The sequence below is a fragment of the Gasterosteus aculeatus genome, chromosome 8 (assembly GCF_964276395.1).
Source record: "Gasterosteus aculeatus chromosome 8, fGasAcu3.hap1.1, whole genome shotgun sequence".
Classification (NCBI taxonomy): Eukaryota; Metazoa; Chordata; class Actinopteri; order Perciformes; family Gasterosteidae; genus Gasterosteus; species Gasterosteus aculeatus.
The window spans coordinates 14,524,415-14,542,817 of NC_135695.1; the positions used below are offsets into that span (position 1 = coordinate 14,524,415).

Below are 18,403 nucleotides of genomic sequence, written 5' to 3' on the forward strand. Positions count from 1 at the left end.
GCAGCTACCATTATCAAACCCAATCACAGATTTTCCCATCTTAAATTGGAAAGAAAACAGAACCCGGGTTTGAGCACCCTTCTGATAAATCTCCTTTTGACATTGGCATATAGTTTGTATATCGATAGCGACAGCCGCTCCATTGCAACCCCTCTTTTCACGGACAGAATCCCCGAAAGCGAGTGCAGGCGCTCTGGACAGCGATCCGTGTCTCCCCGCACACGCCTCCCTGCAGCATAGACGATCTTTGTGCGGCGCGGTAGTATCTGCGTTGAGGAACGGATCCTCTCCCGCTGGCTGCTATGACCTGCCTGCCGGACGACACTTGTTCTGCTTCCTGGACTGACCGCTGCGTCCCCGAAAGACTTGTGTTGTAGCGTGCATTTATTTTGTATTTGTTTGTGTGCTGCAACCACACGCCCGCACTCAACGACACACACTGTCGCGCGTGTGTCTGCGTTGCCACGACTTTTTAATCGTAGCTGCTAGCATCCGAGGCTAGCTGACGGAGCGGAGCCAGCTGGTCGGACGACGCTACAGGAGAAGTTAGCAAACAAGCTAATTAGCCCCAAAAGACTCAGCCTGGATTACTGTGTTTATTCCCTGAGGTCTGGAATCGCTGCGGCAAAATGAAGATAACTGTGGACTTCGAGGAATGTTTGCAAGACTCTCCGAGATTCAGGTGAGTGATTTTTTTTCTTCTTGTCCCGGTCGGATGGATTATTTATTCATCTCAAGGGGAAAGTATCATTTAACGTTAGCTGGATGCTAACGCAAGCTAATCAGCAGTAAGCAGCTAGCTGTTGGCAGCGCTGCCACTTTTTTTTCTATTTTTGTCTCTCAAGAGAGCTGAAGGCGATGGGGTATTAAACCCAAACATGTACTCCCTGACCGGTGTGGCAAACACACACACGAGCACCAGAAAGCTCTTCTGGTGCTTTTATTTCTTTCTTACCTTCAAATATAAATTATGTAAAATAGGAATGCAAATTAAAAATTAATGCCGGAAGTCCCAGCGTGTGCCATTGACCTTAATTTTCCATGGTTTCAAATGTCAAGCATAGAGTACTGCATATTTTTTTATTTTCTTCGAGTGTAATTACAGGGTGGGGGGGTGAATTAATGTTTTGCAGCTGTACACTAGAATATGGTCACATTCATGGGACGAATAGAGAGTTGTTTTAAAGTTTTCACAACTATGTGATCATATTTTCTGAATTTCTACTGGGCAAGTTATCGGCTGTTATCCATTTAGGTATTTGTGCAATATCTCGGTTTTTGATTTTATCACAATATTATATTTAAATTATTATCATATTGAATTATCATCCTGCCCTTACTAGAATGAACTACTCTTGTCATCTTGTAATAAGGCTTCATAAAACAATAACTATTTTCATCCTCAAGATAATTTCCCCATTAGTTGCTTTGTGGCTTGGCACATCAAACTTCAGCATATGGTTAGAAAAACATTTCCCATCAGTTTTTAAAATCCCATGTTGAGAGTAAAACTCCTCATTTGAAGTGAATGACGGCAGAGTTTGCTTAGAAGTACAGTGTATCTCTTGTGTGTGTGTGACGTGTTCCTGGCAACGGTGTTGCTTCTCACAGACCGCTTCTTCTTTTTTTTTTTTCTTCATTTATTTATTTTTTCTTCAGCGAGCCTAAAAGGTGCGAAAATGTTCTATCGGCCCTCGACTTCCTCCTCACTCACTTTGCGTTTTCTAGAGATTTGAGAAAGCGGCTCCTTCCTCCCTCAGCTCCCCTTCGCTGATGCTGCAACATCCTCTCCAGCAACAAACGAGGAACACATGCCGGCATCGGGAGCCACAATAACGGGAAACCTCCCACCGCCCTTGTGTTACTTGGATTTTGCAGTGACTTTGTTCATTGTACTTTGAAACAATTTTATCTTCGGCCAAGCGACGTGAGCGGCCTAATTTTCCTTTAACTTGTGGCAGTTATTGTTTGCCCGTTCTAATTACAACTTTTGCACGGAGTCTTTAAACATCTTCCTTCCCTTCGTTGCTTCATTGTCATCATAATTATCTCCATCCTCAAGATTCCGTTCTTCCAAGAAAAGTCCAGCTCGCATCTCCTAGATGTTTTTGGTGCCGTCTCTGAACCGTTGCTTAATTTAAACACGCCGCGGGTCGCTCCTGATCCGCACGGCGCGCCTTTCCACTCCGACCCTCATCGCTTCTTTCCGACCCTTCCCCACGTGTTATGTTTGGCCAGAGAAGAGGACGTGGCGAGTGAGAAAGAATGGATGGAAACACGGACGTGCACACCAGTGAGCGGAGCTGCCCTCACTTGCGCAAAACATCTGTTTCCATTTTGGTGTTTGCTTTCAACTGTGCGCCAGAAAATATGGGGCCACCAAACGAGGAAAGGTTGCTTTCAAGCAGTAACCTGGCACACCCTATTTTATATAATATATATATATATATATATATATAAATTGCTCATATTGTTGTTTATTTTGTGAAGTTGTCTTGCCTGTAGCCCGGCGGAGATGATGCAGCAGTAGTAGTAACAACTATGTATTTTTGGCAGCAAGCCGTGGTGGCCTAGTTTTCCACTTGAAACTAGACATTAAGCCTTTTCCTGGCTCCTCTTCGACAATGCAAGTTGAAAATTCCCTTTGTTTAGCTGTGGCTTTTCTCCCCACATGCGTACGAGTACATATGTGACGCTTTCAATAAGATTTCTTATCTTGTAAGGTCCCAAAGGATGCTACATTTTGCAATGTATATATTTTTTATATTACGTTTGTTGGCATTGGTTGACCACAGCTGTTCTGATTCTCAACAAACACAAGTAAGCATCACGTGATACCAGAGAGATCAGAAAATAAAACCTCACAAGAGCAGCATGGATAATGGATTTACGTTCATATCTAGTGGACAAGAGTGATCAGAGTTCTCTATTAAAACGGCAACCTTTCTTCTCTTTCTTTAACGCTGATGCCACGATTGCTTTTCTCCTGATTGTTTTAATCCGATCTCAGTGCGGTGCCCTGGTATGAAGTCATTGCTGGAACCGCTTCCCCTGAGTCATTGCCTGTCAGTCTCCTGCAGCACGGACCTGAGGATGAGGAGCTGTGGGGCTGAGCTGGTCCCTGATCAGTTTCCCCCCCCCCGGGAGCCCCGCCGACGCCTTGTTAGCGCGCAGAGTATGTTGGAGTTTAATTTAAACGAGCTGCGGTGCATTTCTTTTAATGATAATTGATAAAGGGGCATTAGCAGCCAATTGAATGTCACGGCTGACTGCAGCTCCTGCAGCCGGCCGACACCGGGGCAGCAAAGAGAATACAACCGCCCAACTTCTAACCCTCGCACGCTAAGCGATCAGTCAATTAAGAAAACATGCAGGCCTTTGTTGTCAAAGTCGTTTTCCCCTGCTGCTCTTTTTGGATGACTGCACCTTTTAATAGTTGCAGTGGAAGATGACTGTTTCCTTCCTGCAGCTTATGTAACACACGGTGAAGGCTGAGCATGACTTCAGTGCTCATCCGTTACCAGGACGGCCTGTGTAACCCTCTATCTTTAAGAGCTGACCTCATAGTGTGGATGTTGAAGGCCGTGCGTTTTTAATGGTGGCTTTTTTTTACCACGGCGGGACTCCCCACCGCCCCGCTAACAATGACAGGATCTACGTCACCGCACCTTTCGCTCCCCTCCACTCTCGGCATTTCCAGCCACGGCAACAAATTCAGAGTGTTGCGGGCAATCGTTTAATTTCTAGTTCACCTTTTTCATTCGCTCATTGCAGACACAAGAATGGAAATTCTTATCAAAAAAAGACCTTTCAAAACATTAAAACGTTATTGAAGGCTGAGGGAAGCCTGATGTGAGGCCACACAAAATATAATTAGAAAGCATCAAAGGGAAGTGGGACTGCTCAGCTGTCATCCATCCATCCACCTTAAGAGCCGCTTGCCAGACGTCTCCTAATTGGATTAGTCGCCGTCATATTTAAAGTTGGACTGATGTGATCTTACAGCAGAATTTGGAGCTGTATCACAAAGGGAAATATAAATATTGGCTTAGTGCAACGTTGACGCATTAAATGACTCCGTTGGGCTCTGAGGTGTCAAAGATTTGACGACATTAAGGGATTGAGGATTATCATTATTATTAATGAAGTTAGTTAACCTGCCCATCGTCGTCTTTCTCAAACGATTTTTGTTATTTTAGTTTGGACCAAAGAGCCAGAGAGGCTTCCCTCTTTCGTTCAGTTCATGGTCACCAAATCTCTGCGGACCGGTTGGCTGTCAGTTTTTGGAGGAGCTGTTGCCAATGTCGTCCGAGCTCTTGAGTGCAGGTGCAGGACGAGGAGCACAGAAAGGATCCAGGATCTGTTCCTATTGTTGCCGTTGTGGGCAGTGTGACTGTCTTAGTCACCAGCTTCTAATACAATTTGAGTTTACTCAGATTAAGAACACACACACACACAGTGCCGGCACCGTGTTGCCCTCCCTTCACAATTGAAGGTATCGGGTTCTGGTCAACTGTACGTATATTTTTTAAATTTATAATTCAAGTGGGCTTTTTCTGTCATCCTATAGCGAAGCAGCACCCAAACATTCCCCCGAAGACGCTGAGTCGGCCTTTTTCTCACTGATGTGGTTTACATAGTTACAAGCTTTTTGTTCTTCTTCGTCTATTTTCTTCGGCGGCGCAGACCTGGGTGCCTTTTTTGTTTCCTAATTTCTATAGTTTCATTTCGTGAGCGAACTGGTCACATGTTGCTGTTGTCTTTGACTTTTCTCCTGGATGTTACTCATTCAGTCACAGAGGAAGGTCAACCACTGCTGTTGATATCATTATTTATGTCACAGAAAATACTGCAGTCATTAAGTTATTTATATAACATTATTTGATGTTGAAAGTGTCTAATATGTACCTATTCCTAATTCTCATACCGTAGTTTTGGGACAACTAGTACAGTGTTGAATGTTGAAGTCTATGGAATAAAACAACGCCTTCCCTGCTCACTCTTTGACAGGTGTAGTATTAATATGACAAATGGAGCCTCCTCAGAGTTGTGAAATACGCTGCATGTTTTATTTTCTATGGCGGTCAGAGTGTTTCAGAATCGAGCGCAGGAAACCCACATTTTAATGCCTTCGGTTCGTCTCTGATGATAAATCGATGGTCCGTTCTGTCTCACGCAGTTTGCATCTTGGTTTGCTCTTTTTCTTTTCTTTCCATCCATTATATGTACTGTATGTACTTGATTTACACATTGGGTACGGATATGGAATTCAAATGTGTTTCATCGGTAATCTGTATAACAACCACATACTTTGACGTGAAAGACGTGTGTGTCTTTGTGTAGCTTTCTCTCAAGCTCTCCTTCTGTTCATTACCAGGACTCATGCTGGACGCGCTCCAAGGTCAGAGCCGTCCGGCAACGGCCCAGATTCCCTTCCCTTCCTTTTCTTATCGTCTGACAGTCACAAGCTTGCGCCGGGCCGGCTCAAGTTACGAGATTAAAAGGAAATATTTGTGCTCTCGTTTTTTTTATATTGAAAGCCATCGAGCGACTGCCCGACACAGAAAGTTACGTGACCAAGCCAATTCTATTTTAACCGTACGGTTGTTTACCCCGGGGAAAGATGGCCCAGTGTTCACGACCGGCCTTTGATTCCGTCGGCTTCACACATTCAGATCTTGGACCTGCCCTCCGAACGTCTCCTCTTACCTCTGTGCTGCTGTACCTGAGCAAACAAGATCAAGTGCTTTCATCAAGGTCAAAGCCGCGGACACGTGCGCGCACACACGCGCACACGCACACAAACAAACCCTTTCACATGCAATTATCCCCCTTCACCCGGGTTTTCTTCCAGGGAAGAAGCCAGCATCTGTTGCGTGGTGCTTTGTAAAAGCTTTTACCCCCCCCTCTTCAGCTTGCTGGTAATGGCGTGAAAACGAAGGATTGCAGCTTACTCCTGTCACTACTGCCTTCACACCAGCAAAACGCCCCGCGTATGAATGGAGATGCATTTGAGGAAACAAATCCACGCACTGTGTCGCCCGTCGCCAGAGCGGACATCATGTAAGCCGTGCATCAGAGAAATGGACTTTGCCTGTGGCAACTGACGAAGGCCAACAGGGATTAATGTCTCTGAAGCAAGCAAGCTCTTTATTGCTTTTGACCCCCTTTTGTGCCTCGCCAGCTACGTGAGCTCAGTTCATTCCCCTCCGTTTGGGTCGACAAAATGTCCCAATCGCTCTGTGACAGTCATGCCATGTGGTGAGCGTTACAAAGTAGAGGCGTTCTAGTTTACTCCTGATTGAGTGGGTCTTCATGTCACGGGCTTAAAGATACTGAGGCCAGACTTTGCTTTTCACCAATATCAGTTTTCTGCCTTTATGGTTTCATCAAACCTATTAGTGTTCCTTAGTGTAGGATCTTGTTCTGCTTCAACCAGCTCTGTAGAAGGAGGCCATCTGAACTGCCTTGTTACTCACCGATGAAGCGAACGTGCACACTGCACAAAGAATGTCTTATCTCAAGCAGTACTTTACGCTTCATAAAGAGAACAACCTTCAGACCTAGCAGGTATGCATTAAAGGATATGATCTAAAATATGCTTGTGTTTTTCAGGTCTTTGATCATCCCTGCTTTTGAAGTAAAATGTACATGTACATGGGAAACATCCACAGGTCCAGTACCTGTTGAAAGAGCAAACAGCTGGAGAGGGTTTGAGGCCCCCCGCTGCGCCTGCAGTTTTCTCAGTCCTGCATGATAACTTGTTTTACCTTCAAATAAAAGCAATGGTATAAATCTACTCTAGATTATCAGTTTTAAAAGAACTAAACAGAGGGCTGCATTGAGATCATGCAATCAGGCCTTTAAAAAAAAAAAAATAGAAGAAAATAGTGTAAAGCAAAAAACATGTCTAAACAAAGTCAGTGGTGTTTGCTTACATTTGATTTTTTTATACCTGCATTGAGTTTACTGAGCACATAAATCAAATCACTAACCAGACGCTACTTTTCCCTGCACTCGAATAAGGTCACAGTAACCCGTTTGACTGGGGGGGTTATTCACCAAAGCCTGTGGTGATGGTCACTTACTACATACGTACACTTTCACTATATCCACAATCTGTTTGTACGGGTCACTGTTTGCCAAAAAAACAGAAATTCGCTGACTGCCAAATGCCGAAACTCTGGCTTCAGAAGAGCCACTGGATGTGTTCATGGTGAGAACCTCCACCTCTCAAATGGAGTCTGAGGTCCGTGTACAGGGAACACAGGACCCATAGTAAATGTGAAAGTTCTTATAAGGTAGCAAGGTCCGTAAACCAGTGGAGATAATGTTCTTTACGTGAGGATTCGCTTGCCATGTCTTTTATCTTCCATTCAGCCAGTATGTGAGTGGCCGCGTGTCCGTGAAGTTGATCGTGACGAGTCATTGTAACATTTGATTTTCAAACGCTTTTTTTGTTGTTCTTCTCTTCCCACAGAGCCACCATAGAGGATGTGGAGGGGGATGTGTGTGAGTTGGAATCCAAGCTCGACAAAGTGAGTAACTCCCATGGAAAAACCTGGCTAAGTATTTCATTTGTTCCAACATTCTAACCACCCCCACCCCCCCGTGTATCCCCCGGCCTTTAAATAGGACTCTGATGGCTGTGCTGAGTGTGTATGGTGCACGGCCAACTCCACTAATTCAGATGTACCAGTAATTCAGAAGGAAGGACGGATCACATCTGTGTTCATTGCCACTTAACACTTTGGAAAATTAACATCGACTTTACAGCCAAATGGCAGTTTACCTGTTCCTGATTAATTCCCTTCATCAAATGTCATTATGATTCAATTGTATTGTGCAGAATGAGATTCTAGTTTCTTTTTTAGCTCATTTATTTTATGGCTGACTTTCTAAGTAACGGTTAACTTCCACACAGGAACTCTCTCGTTTCCTGATGCTGGTTCTCTTTGTATCCTCTTTCCTGGCGCGGCAGCTCATCTCTGCCATTCTGCTCAAGTTGCCCGGACTCTATGTATAATCCAAACAGGCTAGTTTTCATCAGAAGTCGTGTCCTGGCCTGATGGCAAACCCATCCCTCTCCCCAATGGACGCCCCACAGAGCTTAGAGCGCGTTCTCTGGCTACTCGGGAGGAACCTCAAGCGTGGAAGATCCAGTTCATTGTTTCTGGAGTCCCACCTCTCTGACTCAGCCCCGGCTTCCCTTCCACTCCTGCCTTGGAGAGGAAGGATCTGCGTGTCTGTTTGCGTAATGCTGGGATTGTGTGTGTGTGTGTGTGTGTGTGGTAATGGTTGGGGTTGAGGGCTAAAGAGACCAGGAGTTCAATACAATAGTTCAGTCATATCACCGTGCTAGTAGTAACGGTCGTCCTTTAGCTGAGCTTCGGACGTTCTCAGAGTTTAGGTCGAGGTCAGATGTTATAATTTTCAGTCTTTGTCGTAATTCAACCAATTCAAATTTTAAAGGCAGAAAGACGCAGAAGAATGTATGCGATCAGTAGTGTGTTCAGTGTGAGCGGCGGGTTTTAGGGTTTGCATTTGTTCACGGTTATCACCCAGTTTGACAAGAACAGCTGATTCAGATCCCCCTTGGTGACCTTTTACCTTCTGACCTTTTACTACCAGCGCAGTTATTTGTTTGGGACTAAACACTTCAAAATAAATAAATACCACATTCTGAAAAAACATGAATTAGATTAGTTTGATATGGTTTAAAACTCGCGTTTTATTTCTGATTCAATTCCAAATCGTTCACTTCACACTGCAGCGTTTCTCTCTTTTTTTCCTTATGATTACCTCTGACCATTTCCTCGTTCTCTCTCTAGTTGGTAAAGCTGTGTATTGGGATGATAGATGCCGGAAAAGCCTACAACGCAGCCAACAAGCAATTTGTAAACGGGATCCGGGAGCTAGCCCAGCAGTCCACCAGAGATGAGGTCATCGAGGTAAACAAACATTAGTTCCATAACAATGTTTGGGGTTGTGTTGTTTCTCTCTGCTCTTCATGAAGGCATGACTCTTTCAACATTTTATACAATTATTGGACATTTAAGTTGACTTCTACATTGTGAAATAATAGTAAAATAAAAACTGGCCATGGCAGACTTGTTCCTAGTTCCCAGAGGACTGCGCTTCCTCTCTATCGGCACGCACTTGAGTGTCTCAATCCCCTCACGACGTTACCAGATGATATCTAAATTTAACAAAATGAGGCGAGATGTGAAACCTTGCACTGTCCACTAGTCGAGGTTTTGTTTTCTCACATGACTCTTCAGGGGCAAGTACTTCCTCTCGGCCTTTGTCCGTTCCCCTCAATGCCTCTTCAGTGGGTTTGAAGTTGAGCCACTGCATGTATTTCAAGGGAGTAACTAACAAAAGAATTCCATCCCAGTGTGTTATTCTGCCTCCAAAAAACCCCCACAGTTTCTGTGTAGCCCTACCTGACCGACACAAGAGTTGGATTTGGAGTTTTGCATCTTATTTGAATATACAGGCCTCGTTTTGTTTTGTGTCTTTGTTTGTGTGTTGTTGTTGTTATCATAGATATATGAGGATGTTTTCTCTGCCTGCCTTCATGTCTGTCCCTTTCTGTCTCCACAGTCCAGTCTCACAAAGTTTGCAGAGAGCCTGCAAGAGATGATCAACTATCACACGGTATGCCATCACTGCCACGGGGAACTGGATATATCTTCATTATTTTAATCCTAAACGCTACGACTGTTTGATGACTAAACTCAGCCGACAGTCGGGAACAGATCTCTTAACCGTCACAGCATTTAATTACTGTCGTGAAGGACGGCGGCAGACTACAAGACAGGGACTTTTAGGTCCGTGAGACTAGAAATTGTTACGGTTTTGCAATAACGTCCTTGAGCAAGACGTTCCCTTTCAACTGCCTTCACGGGGCTACTCGGAATTGGAAGCAACTGGGTTTAACACGCTGCTTCAGGGTTGAATTCCATTTAAGTATCAAAAACGCTGTCCTCTGTAAAAAGTACTTAAAGGGAAAACATTCAGATACCTAAAACCACATGTTTTGTACTTAACGTCAACATGGCTTCAGGACTTGCCATGAAAATAAAGTTACTTCTTCTCCAAGCACATGAAATCCATGTTAGGGGGTTATTTTTCCCTGTCCCATGAAATCCTTTCCCTTCCTTCCATGCTGTGGAAACTGTAGAACGAATCGTGCGTTACTGAGGCAAACGTGGTCAACCTCAATCTTTCACAATGTGGTCGGCATCCTGTTAAAAATACCTACCATGCTCCTCCCTACCTGATAATTGTACAGCTGCGACTAGCAACACGCCTGTTAGTGGAGTGCAGGGATGGTGAAATAGGTTAAAGGCACTTAGTTCACCTTTCACAATGCAAGAGTTCTTTTTGGCTCAACGTGATCGTCTTCACGCACTCCACGTCCAACCACTCCACGCGGACCAAACTCCCCAAGGAGCCCCGAAGGACACATCTCATTATGCGTTTTCCCAGAATCCCCTTGTCAGCGTCCTCGGCTGTCGGTCTGTGGCAGGAATGAAAGTTCCCCTGAGGAAGGTTCCCTCATTAAGAATCCTTTTGAAGACAAGAGAGGAGACGCGCGGCGGGCGAGAGGCTCTCGTCCTGCAGCAGCGGTTCGTTGCTTGATCTCGCCCGTCACGTCCGCTCTCTGTCAGCTCTGCCTCACGTGTTCAGAGGGACTTCCCAGCCAGCATCACGCTGTCCACGACAAGGGGAAGTTTGCTACTGGGAATTGGACCTTTTACGGTCACCGTGGTTCTGGATGAAACCGTGACCTCTCACATAAATGTTCCATTAGTGTTAAAGAGCCTCCCCATTCTTCAACTCCTTTAATTGATACTATTACAACTACTGTTATTGCAACTCATTTCTACCATTTTTAGTGAAGCAGGAGAAAGATGAAATAGGTTAAGATTTATAAATAGATTAGTAGATAAAAAGAACTTATTGTCTTAATCAAGAAATTTCTCTTGGCCTTAAACTCGGCCTTAAATTTGACATTAAACGTCTTTTGGATAAAGTGGAAAACCTTCGTTGAAATGGGGACCAAATCTGCAAATCATTTGACCACATCAGTGTCATTTCAATCTGAGGTTCTGTTCGGTTAAACTGGGTTCAAGTTCCACATTGAAGTCTGAGTGTAACATTCTCTGATTTAAATCCGATCGTGTGTTTTTTCTTCTTTGACATCCCAAAAAGCTACGGTGAGGTGGTTTACCGTGATCCAACTGCGGAATCTTTCTTCACCAAATCCAAGTATAAGCTTCTTTGACTAGACGCCTAAAAGCCCCCGAGAGCCGCCGCGCAGGCTGTGACTCAACGTAGGCGGCTGCGGTCACGTCAGCTGACTGTCAGATAGGTTTTTTGCTACTCAGCGATTGTTCAGCACGTGATCCACTCAAACGGGGACTCAATCTGTTGGTCACTCGGAGCCTCTTCCAGCCACACTACTCACATTGTCTCGTCTGGACATGAAATCACACTGAAGAACACTGTTTAGAGGTTTAAGTGTCTGTCCGAACCTTTTGCTTGGTAGAGCGTTTTTGAAGCGTGACTCAGAACTAAAAATAAGATCACGCCATCTCTCGCGCTTACGTCTTTTATGAGAAGAGTTGAAAAAGTCTGCTTGTTGGTGTTAATTTGGCTTTCTAGTTGCACCCTGTGATGTAAACTGGAATCCTCCTAAACAGAGGTGCACAATACTGACTTGCAGGGAAAGTGAATCCATGCATCACCTTTTTGTTTCTTTCCAAGAGAACTGCCCGAATAGCTTCGTCCTTCTTTCTTCACAGATATTATTCGATCAAGTCCAGAGATCAATCAAGACCCAGCTTCAAACATTTGTCAAAGAGTGAGTATTCATTGAATAAAGCCCTGCTCATATCTCGTGGCAATCTGTGCTTTTGAAATATGTCCTGATTTGACTTTTCGTTTAATCTCTGCTTGAGAACAAACCAACACATTTAGAGTTTCACTGGATTGTATCCAGATCAAGTCGATGAAGAACACTGGAACTTACTTCAAATCCATGCCGGAGTAGATTTTGAATACAGAAAGCTCACTCTTGAATACTATGAATATAAAGAAAACACTGAACGTGTCACATTTAGGCTGTTGATCCAGCAAGGACCAAACAATTGGTATACATGGCAATATTTTCTACTCATGTCTCTCAGTTTAAAGCCTTCTTACACAGCACTGTGTTCCAGATGGCTTGTAGGCGTGATTGGGGCCTTCTGGTTTATTTCATTAAAAGGATTAGCAGCTTTTGCCCATAGCACCAGAGCCCAACACAACAACAGCAGCAGCAGCCATGCCGTTAAATACTCACTACCTTCCTGCACTCAAACACAAATCTCACTTTAAGCACTTTGTCCTCTGATTCAAGACTAGTGCCTTAAACCTTTTCTTACCCGGCTCAAGACCCACATCCAATCATTTTAGTCATTTTGTTTTTTTTAAACGTCTTCGTTTCCCCCCCTGAGAGATGAAATCCCCTTTAACCTCTGCATGTTCCTGTTGCTTCGGCCGTGCCTTGTGTTGGTTCATATCCAGAGATAACTCCGCTTCCTTCAGGATTTGACCTTTCCCATCACATCGTTGTTGACAACAAAGGGATGTGTCCTGTTTGACCTTGTGTCAGTTTTTCAAACCACCTAGAAGTCATCCCAGATTCGTGTGAACGTGCTGTTATAATATTTTAAGTGTTTGTGCCTGCAAATACTTGTACAATAGATGCAGTCGACTTTGTGTGTTGGTCTTACTGAACTTCTGTCCCCTCCCTCCCCTCGTCAGTGACATACGCAAGTTCAAAGAGGCCAAGAAGCACTTTGATAAAGTGAGCGAGGAAAAGGAGGGAGCGCTCATCAAGAACGCGCAGGCTCCCCGCAACAAGCAGCACGAGGTGGAGGAGGCCACCAACATCCTCACCGCCACTCGCAAGTGCTTCCGACACATCGTCCTCGACTACGTTTTACAGGTGCAGCTACTCGCCCAACTGTAACACCAATGAGGCACCGAGGCGATTCAGTCCCATTTACAGTGAAATACCCAAACCCATCCTGGAAGCGGTTTAATAAGCAGAACACAGACGGCAGCAGTTGGAACAGCTGAAGTTGTTTTTTTTTTATTTTTATTTTTATTTTTGTTTTCATGCTAAAATGGATGAAATACTGCTGTCCTCAAGTTTATAATGAAACCAATTAAGGACATAATATGCATTAGCGCATTATGCCCCAACTCAGACGGATTATAAAACGAATGGAGTAGAAGCCGAAGCTTGACCTGTTATGGTCTGTAACCAAATGTTCTTGTGACCAATCAGCCGTCATGTTTGATCAAGCGCTACGCTGGAGAAATGATTTTTATAGAACATAACTACGGATCTGGCCGATGAGGAGGAAAGTGGCAGTTAATTTGAATTACTTTAAATTCATCATAAAAACCGCTCTAGTCTTACGGTTTGAAGAACGCAGCTACAGATTAAAATTTTAAGAAGAAAAGAGAACCGCGTCAAAATGGGTCTGGATTGGTTCTGGATGAACACTCATTCATTTTATAGCGAAATGACGTTCAAAGTGCTAAATCAACTATCCTTCTGCTTGTGCTTCAACCAGTAAACATCTGCTAGATCTTTTTTTCTCCCCTCTCCATCAAAGCCGAACGGATGTATCATTGAATACAGTTGAGCCTCCGCTCTCCCCTCGTGGCCACAGAAGCGCCGCTGAATGCGTCATGCTTTCTGACGAGGCAGCTGCCAACCCTGTTATTTGAATCGCCCTCCAAAAGACAATGCTCTGTGGGCACAGTTCACAAAGCGGGTTTCAAAATGGGTTTGGCAGTCTGCTCCAGTGAAAGAAAGAAATTTGTTGAGATTTCTTTCAATCTGGCCTTTCTAGTCTGCTTATAGGAAATCTATGAACCCAAGAGCTTGTACAGCTGAAGTAAAAGGGACTCTTAGAAGTTTCACATTCAAGTGGTGCGGTCAGCAATGTTGATAACCTCTGCAGCTTTGGCTATAGGAAACATTTTAGATGTATTGTAGCTTTATTATTATTGTTGCTGTTGTTGTTTTTGCTTAATTATATGGTGCACAATTCCCAGCGACATCCAAGATGGGAGAGGAAAATATAGGAGAGCGATTGAAAGCCAGACTTAACGTTTTAAGACAATAGCGTTGTTTTACCCTGCTATGCTACGTAGAACTAGATCATGAAATACTGAACTTTAATGGATGATCCAGGCATGATACTTCATGCAGAGCAACTTGTTTAATGGAGGTTTTTCTTCCTGCAAAACCTGAAATCCCCCCCAGCAGTTATAGTGACTAATTTAGCCCAAATATTTTTCACCACCAATTAGCAACATAAAGCTGATGGATTGTTCTTTGTTGACGCTATGAGAAACCCGGCCAGTAACTGGCCAGATGCCACTCTATTCAAAACTACTAATTGACTGTAAGCGAGAGGAGGAGGAGGGGGCTTGTAAATATAGATGTGATGCATCAGCTGCTGTGGCTCAGAGCTGGAAAAATAAGCTTTACATCCAGGAACTTGGATCAACGTGTGCTCGGTGTTCCTAAGGAAGGTGTTCCTAAGGAAAAGAGACCCCCCCCCCTTAAGGGGTCCGTTGCTCTGCGTCCAGTTAGCGAGTGTGCATGTCGCTCGGCGGCCGTTGGTTCCTCTCAGGCACGATGAAGCCAGCCAGCACGACTGCGTTTACAACCTTTCATGATGTACCGCTACTACCATTAACTTGAAACCGAACGCAACGTCCCAGGCCAGATGAGCAGGTTTCAATGAATGCAACGGGAAATGTTGATGATGGGTGAGACAAACACAATTGAACATGCGACACGGAGCTCCTCCTGGTGTCCTTGGGAAGAACTGCTCTCCTGTAATGCTTTTATTTTTGTTTCATCTGCAGCATCTTACCTCATTTCCCCTCCTGTCTTGTCCTTTCATTTCTTTTCTCGGTTATATTTCAGATATTGGATAGTGGAGACTCTTTCTTGTCTTCCTGCTTCTCACTTTTTTTTCTTTTTTTATTAGATCAATGTGCTACAATCAAAGAGACGATCGGAAATCCTGAAATCAGTGAGTGGAATTTTCTTTGACGTGAAATGACTTGTGCTGCAGCCCTACTTGCGCCGTGAATATCTACCTTCTTCTCCGCAGATGTTGTCCTTCATGTACGCCCACCTGACGTTCTTCCACCAAGGCTATGACCTCTTCAGTGAACTCCAACCTCTGATGAAGCAGCTTGGAGGACAGGTACAGCCGTCTCTTTGCAGTTGGTTGAACCCAAAGCCTCCGCTCCAGTTATACAGTGTTCTTTTCTCCCTCAAGTCTGTGACCGCAAGTCCTAAATCGAACTCGAAGAACTCTTGTATTACACGGTGAACGCACACACTCAAATTGACTGTAGGTATCCATCCAAAAGCCAGATTAAAAGACATCTGACTGTTGTTTCTTAAGGCATAACCCAATTTGATAAAACGTTAACTTCAGTTATCATTGTCATTTATAAAATATAAACGATGACTGATGTAAATGCTCTTGTGATATATATATATTTTTGTTAAAAAAAACTCACCTGCTAACTGGTTTTGATTCAATTATTTTTAAATCAATAAATAAATTACATATAAACTATTGATTAAAGATGTTAGATGTTATTACGTATATATTACGTATTCTATATTATTACGTTGTGTTCCATTAATTTGTCATCACAAATCTGCCATAACCTCGTCTCTTCAGAAATTAAATAACACGTCTCACCATTTGTTTCACTTCCTTTAATGTAATACTAAAAGTAAACACTACAGAGCCCTGGAAAACAATGTTGATTTAACATACAGTATAAACACTTGCAACATAAACAAACATTCATCTATTTTGAGCCGAGTAATGGAATACATGTTAGCAAAGATACATACGTACATACCAGTGCACTTTCATGGTAAACACTTTTTACTGGACTCTGAAATTATACATTTGGTCTTTATCTTAAACATTATGGTCATAGATTTACACAGTGATCATTAGCGATCAGTACAACTGCCATTTGACCTCCAGCTTCCACCTCCTGACGACCTCTCTCTGTGTTTGTGTTCCTATCCTCTCTGTGTCTGTATGTATTGATATTTCAGCTCCGTGTGTGTGTCTGTGTGCATCCTCTGATAAACAGAGCCTTCCCTCTGAGCCAGAGGACGGCCCGATTTGTGACTTTAAGATGATTATCACAGTGGAGCAGGAATGAGGAAGAAGGCAGCCAGAGGGCTGGAAAAGGGTTTTCCCACAGTCCGACTCATTGAATATCAGCTGAGTGAACACGGCACATAAATCTGAGCTTGACGCTGAAGGTTGTGGACCTTAAACACTTGGACAGGAAGAAGAGCTCAATGGGAGGAGGATATTCAAGATTGGGTGCAGGACCAGGGAAGGAAGGAGGCACAGTGTGGAGCTGATGAGTAGAGGACGCTTCTCAAGAGTAAAGTGTAGCTTGTTAACGTGAATTTCTGAAGTTTAGTCCATGAAAAGAAAGGACCAAAGCCACCAAACAATGTTTTCTTTATTTGAAAAGACATTTTTGAAGCCAGATCTGAAGAGTTCGGATGGTGGATTGGAGAGAAGAGTGTGAATTCTAACCCTCACACTGAAGACTGAACCATCTGACGTTGGTACTATCAGCCGGGAAAAAAAAGGGGGGGAACACAAGACCCACTTTTAAAAGCAGATTATAGGAAGAGATAAAAGCAAAATGGAATCTTCTCAACGCAAGAAGTGATTGAAGTAGAATGGAAAAGTACGGACTGTAAGCCTTCAACACTCAAAACTCCAAGCATTGTGGGAGGAAAGAAGTGCGAGTTGTGAGAGTTGAGAGTTGGTTACAGAAGTATACCGCCATGGTGTGATTAAAAGCCTGTTGCACTGAACTGTGCAACACTGAAAGGAGAGAAAGATCAGAGGTCAAGCTGTGTTTAGCAGTGACCAGACGACTGTGGATTATTTATTTTCTTCTCTCCATCATGAAACTGAAGAAGATGGAGAGTCTGTGCAGGGAGGTGTGGAGGAGCTGCCAACAGGTCTGATACCATGACTCGATGCCTGTAGTCAAATAGAAAGAGATTACGGGTGGGAACATAACAGAGAAATTCGGAAACCGCTGGAATGGTTGTAAATATAAGATATTCTGCCGATCTTCCGTATGACACACCGCCTCGGGCTCAGTGAATATATTCAATCACAAGGATGTTTTGCATCTTTTCCGCGAGTCATTCGTGCAGCACGTCATCGTAGTGTTGCATGTTGAGAGAGAAGCTGGGTGACAAATGTTTCAGTGTGCTGCTCTGCTCGCACAGTAAGCGAGAGATGTCAGAGGTAAGGGGGTCTTGCACAAAATATGGTGTGCTGGAAACCCACACCTGCCTTTTCTGTAGATGCATCTAGAAGCAGAAAGACGGTGTGGACTGGACTAGTCAGAGCGCGACGGAGGAAAACATTCCCCATCTGATGTTATCGGCCTGCCACCCATTTCCTCTCCAAACAAAACAGGAGATCCGGCTTCCTCGAATGCCGCCTTCTCTGAAACAATTAGGTTGCAGCTTTTTTGTTGTTATGTCCACTGAAAGAAAAGCAAAGGGATTCAATAACATTAATATAATTTTGTTTCGCAAGAAATGTAGCGCATGTATCAGAAAAGTGAAGTGGGGTTCAGCTCTCTTATCTCTTCTGGCACGTTGTCTTCCCTGTAAGCCGTTTGTGTGAATTGTTGTTTAGTTTGAAGTTGTGCTGCAGGAACCGTTAAAGCCGCGGCGTACATTAAAACCATATGATGAACAAAGCTGATCGACGCGCAGATACGGATTCCTCTGAGGCTCCAGACACAAGGCTTTAGGTCAGATCGCGGTCACAGGCGCTCTGAAGGTGAAATAGCAGATGTTCGACCTCCAGCACTTTAAAAAAAACTTTATTTATAGCTTTCTTCGCTGCTCAAAGAAATCCATTGTTTTGTTTTGCTCTCTACACGCGATGGGTACTCGTGGGGACGAGGGGAATCAATCATCACCCCCCCATCCAATTTCACACATGATGAAGCCTCCACAGCCCATTTTGTTCAGAGGAGAAGGGCCTGTCTTGTCTCGCTGTGGCCGGTGTGGAAGTTGTTTATTTGCTTGAATGGCTGAATCCCTGAAGAGCGGAATGAAAGCTTCTGTGCACACCTGCTTTCACCTGTTAAGGGCAGTGGCAGTGTTTTCCATTCCAATGGCTCTCTGCGTTCTCTACTTGGAACGAATGTGACACGTTGGTTTTGTTTGGCCTTTTTATCAAGAATGTAAATGTGGCAAAACCGAAAGAAGTTGACCCACATTTGAACG

At 43.9% G+C, this 18,403-nt stretch overlaps 1 protein-coding gene across 8 annotated transcripts in view; it reads left to right on the forward strand.

Annotated features, from left to right (window-relative positions):
- The first annotated feature begins 233 nt into the window (after nt 1-233).
- The window catches only part of LOC120823832 (arf-GAP with coiled-coil, ANK repeat and PH domain-containing protein 2), a 33,761-nt gene continuing 15,591 nt past the window's right edge, over nt 234-18,403 (forward strand). For 7 of the 8 annotated variants that reach the window (XM_040184220.2, XM_078108304.1, XM_078108302.1 and 4 more), the window contains exons 1-8: nt 237-682; nt 7,481-7,538; nt 8,832-8,951; nt 9,607-9,660; nt 11,814-11,872; nt 12,817-13,000; nt 15,072-15,116; nt 15,198-15,293. In XM_040184220.2, the coding sequence (XP_040040154.1) occupies nt 630-682; nt 7,481-7,538; nt 8,832-8,951; nt 9,607-9,660; nt 11,814-11,872; nt 12,817-13,000; nt 15,072-15,116; nt 15,198-15,293 (669 nt within the window). In that variant the 5' untranslated portion in view covers nt 237-629. Of the gene's footprint in view, nt 683-7,480; nt 7,539-8,831; nt 8,952-9,606; nt 9,661-11,813; nt 11,873-12,816; nt 13,001-15,071; nt 15,117-15,197; nt 15,294-18,403 lie in introns of all 8 variants that reach the window. The other variant, XM_078108305.1, reaches the window with a different exon arrangement.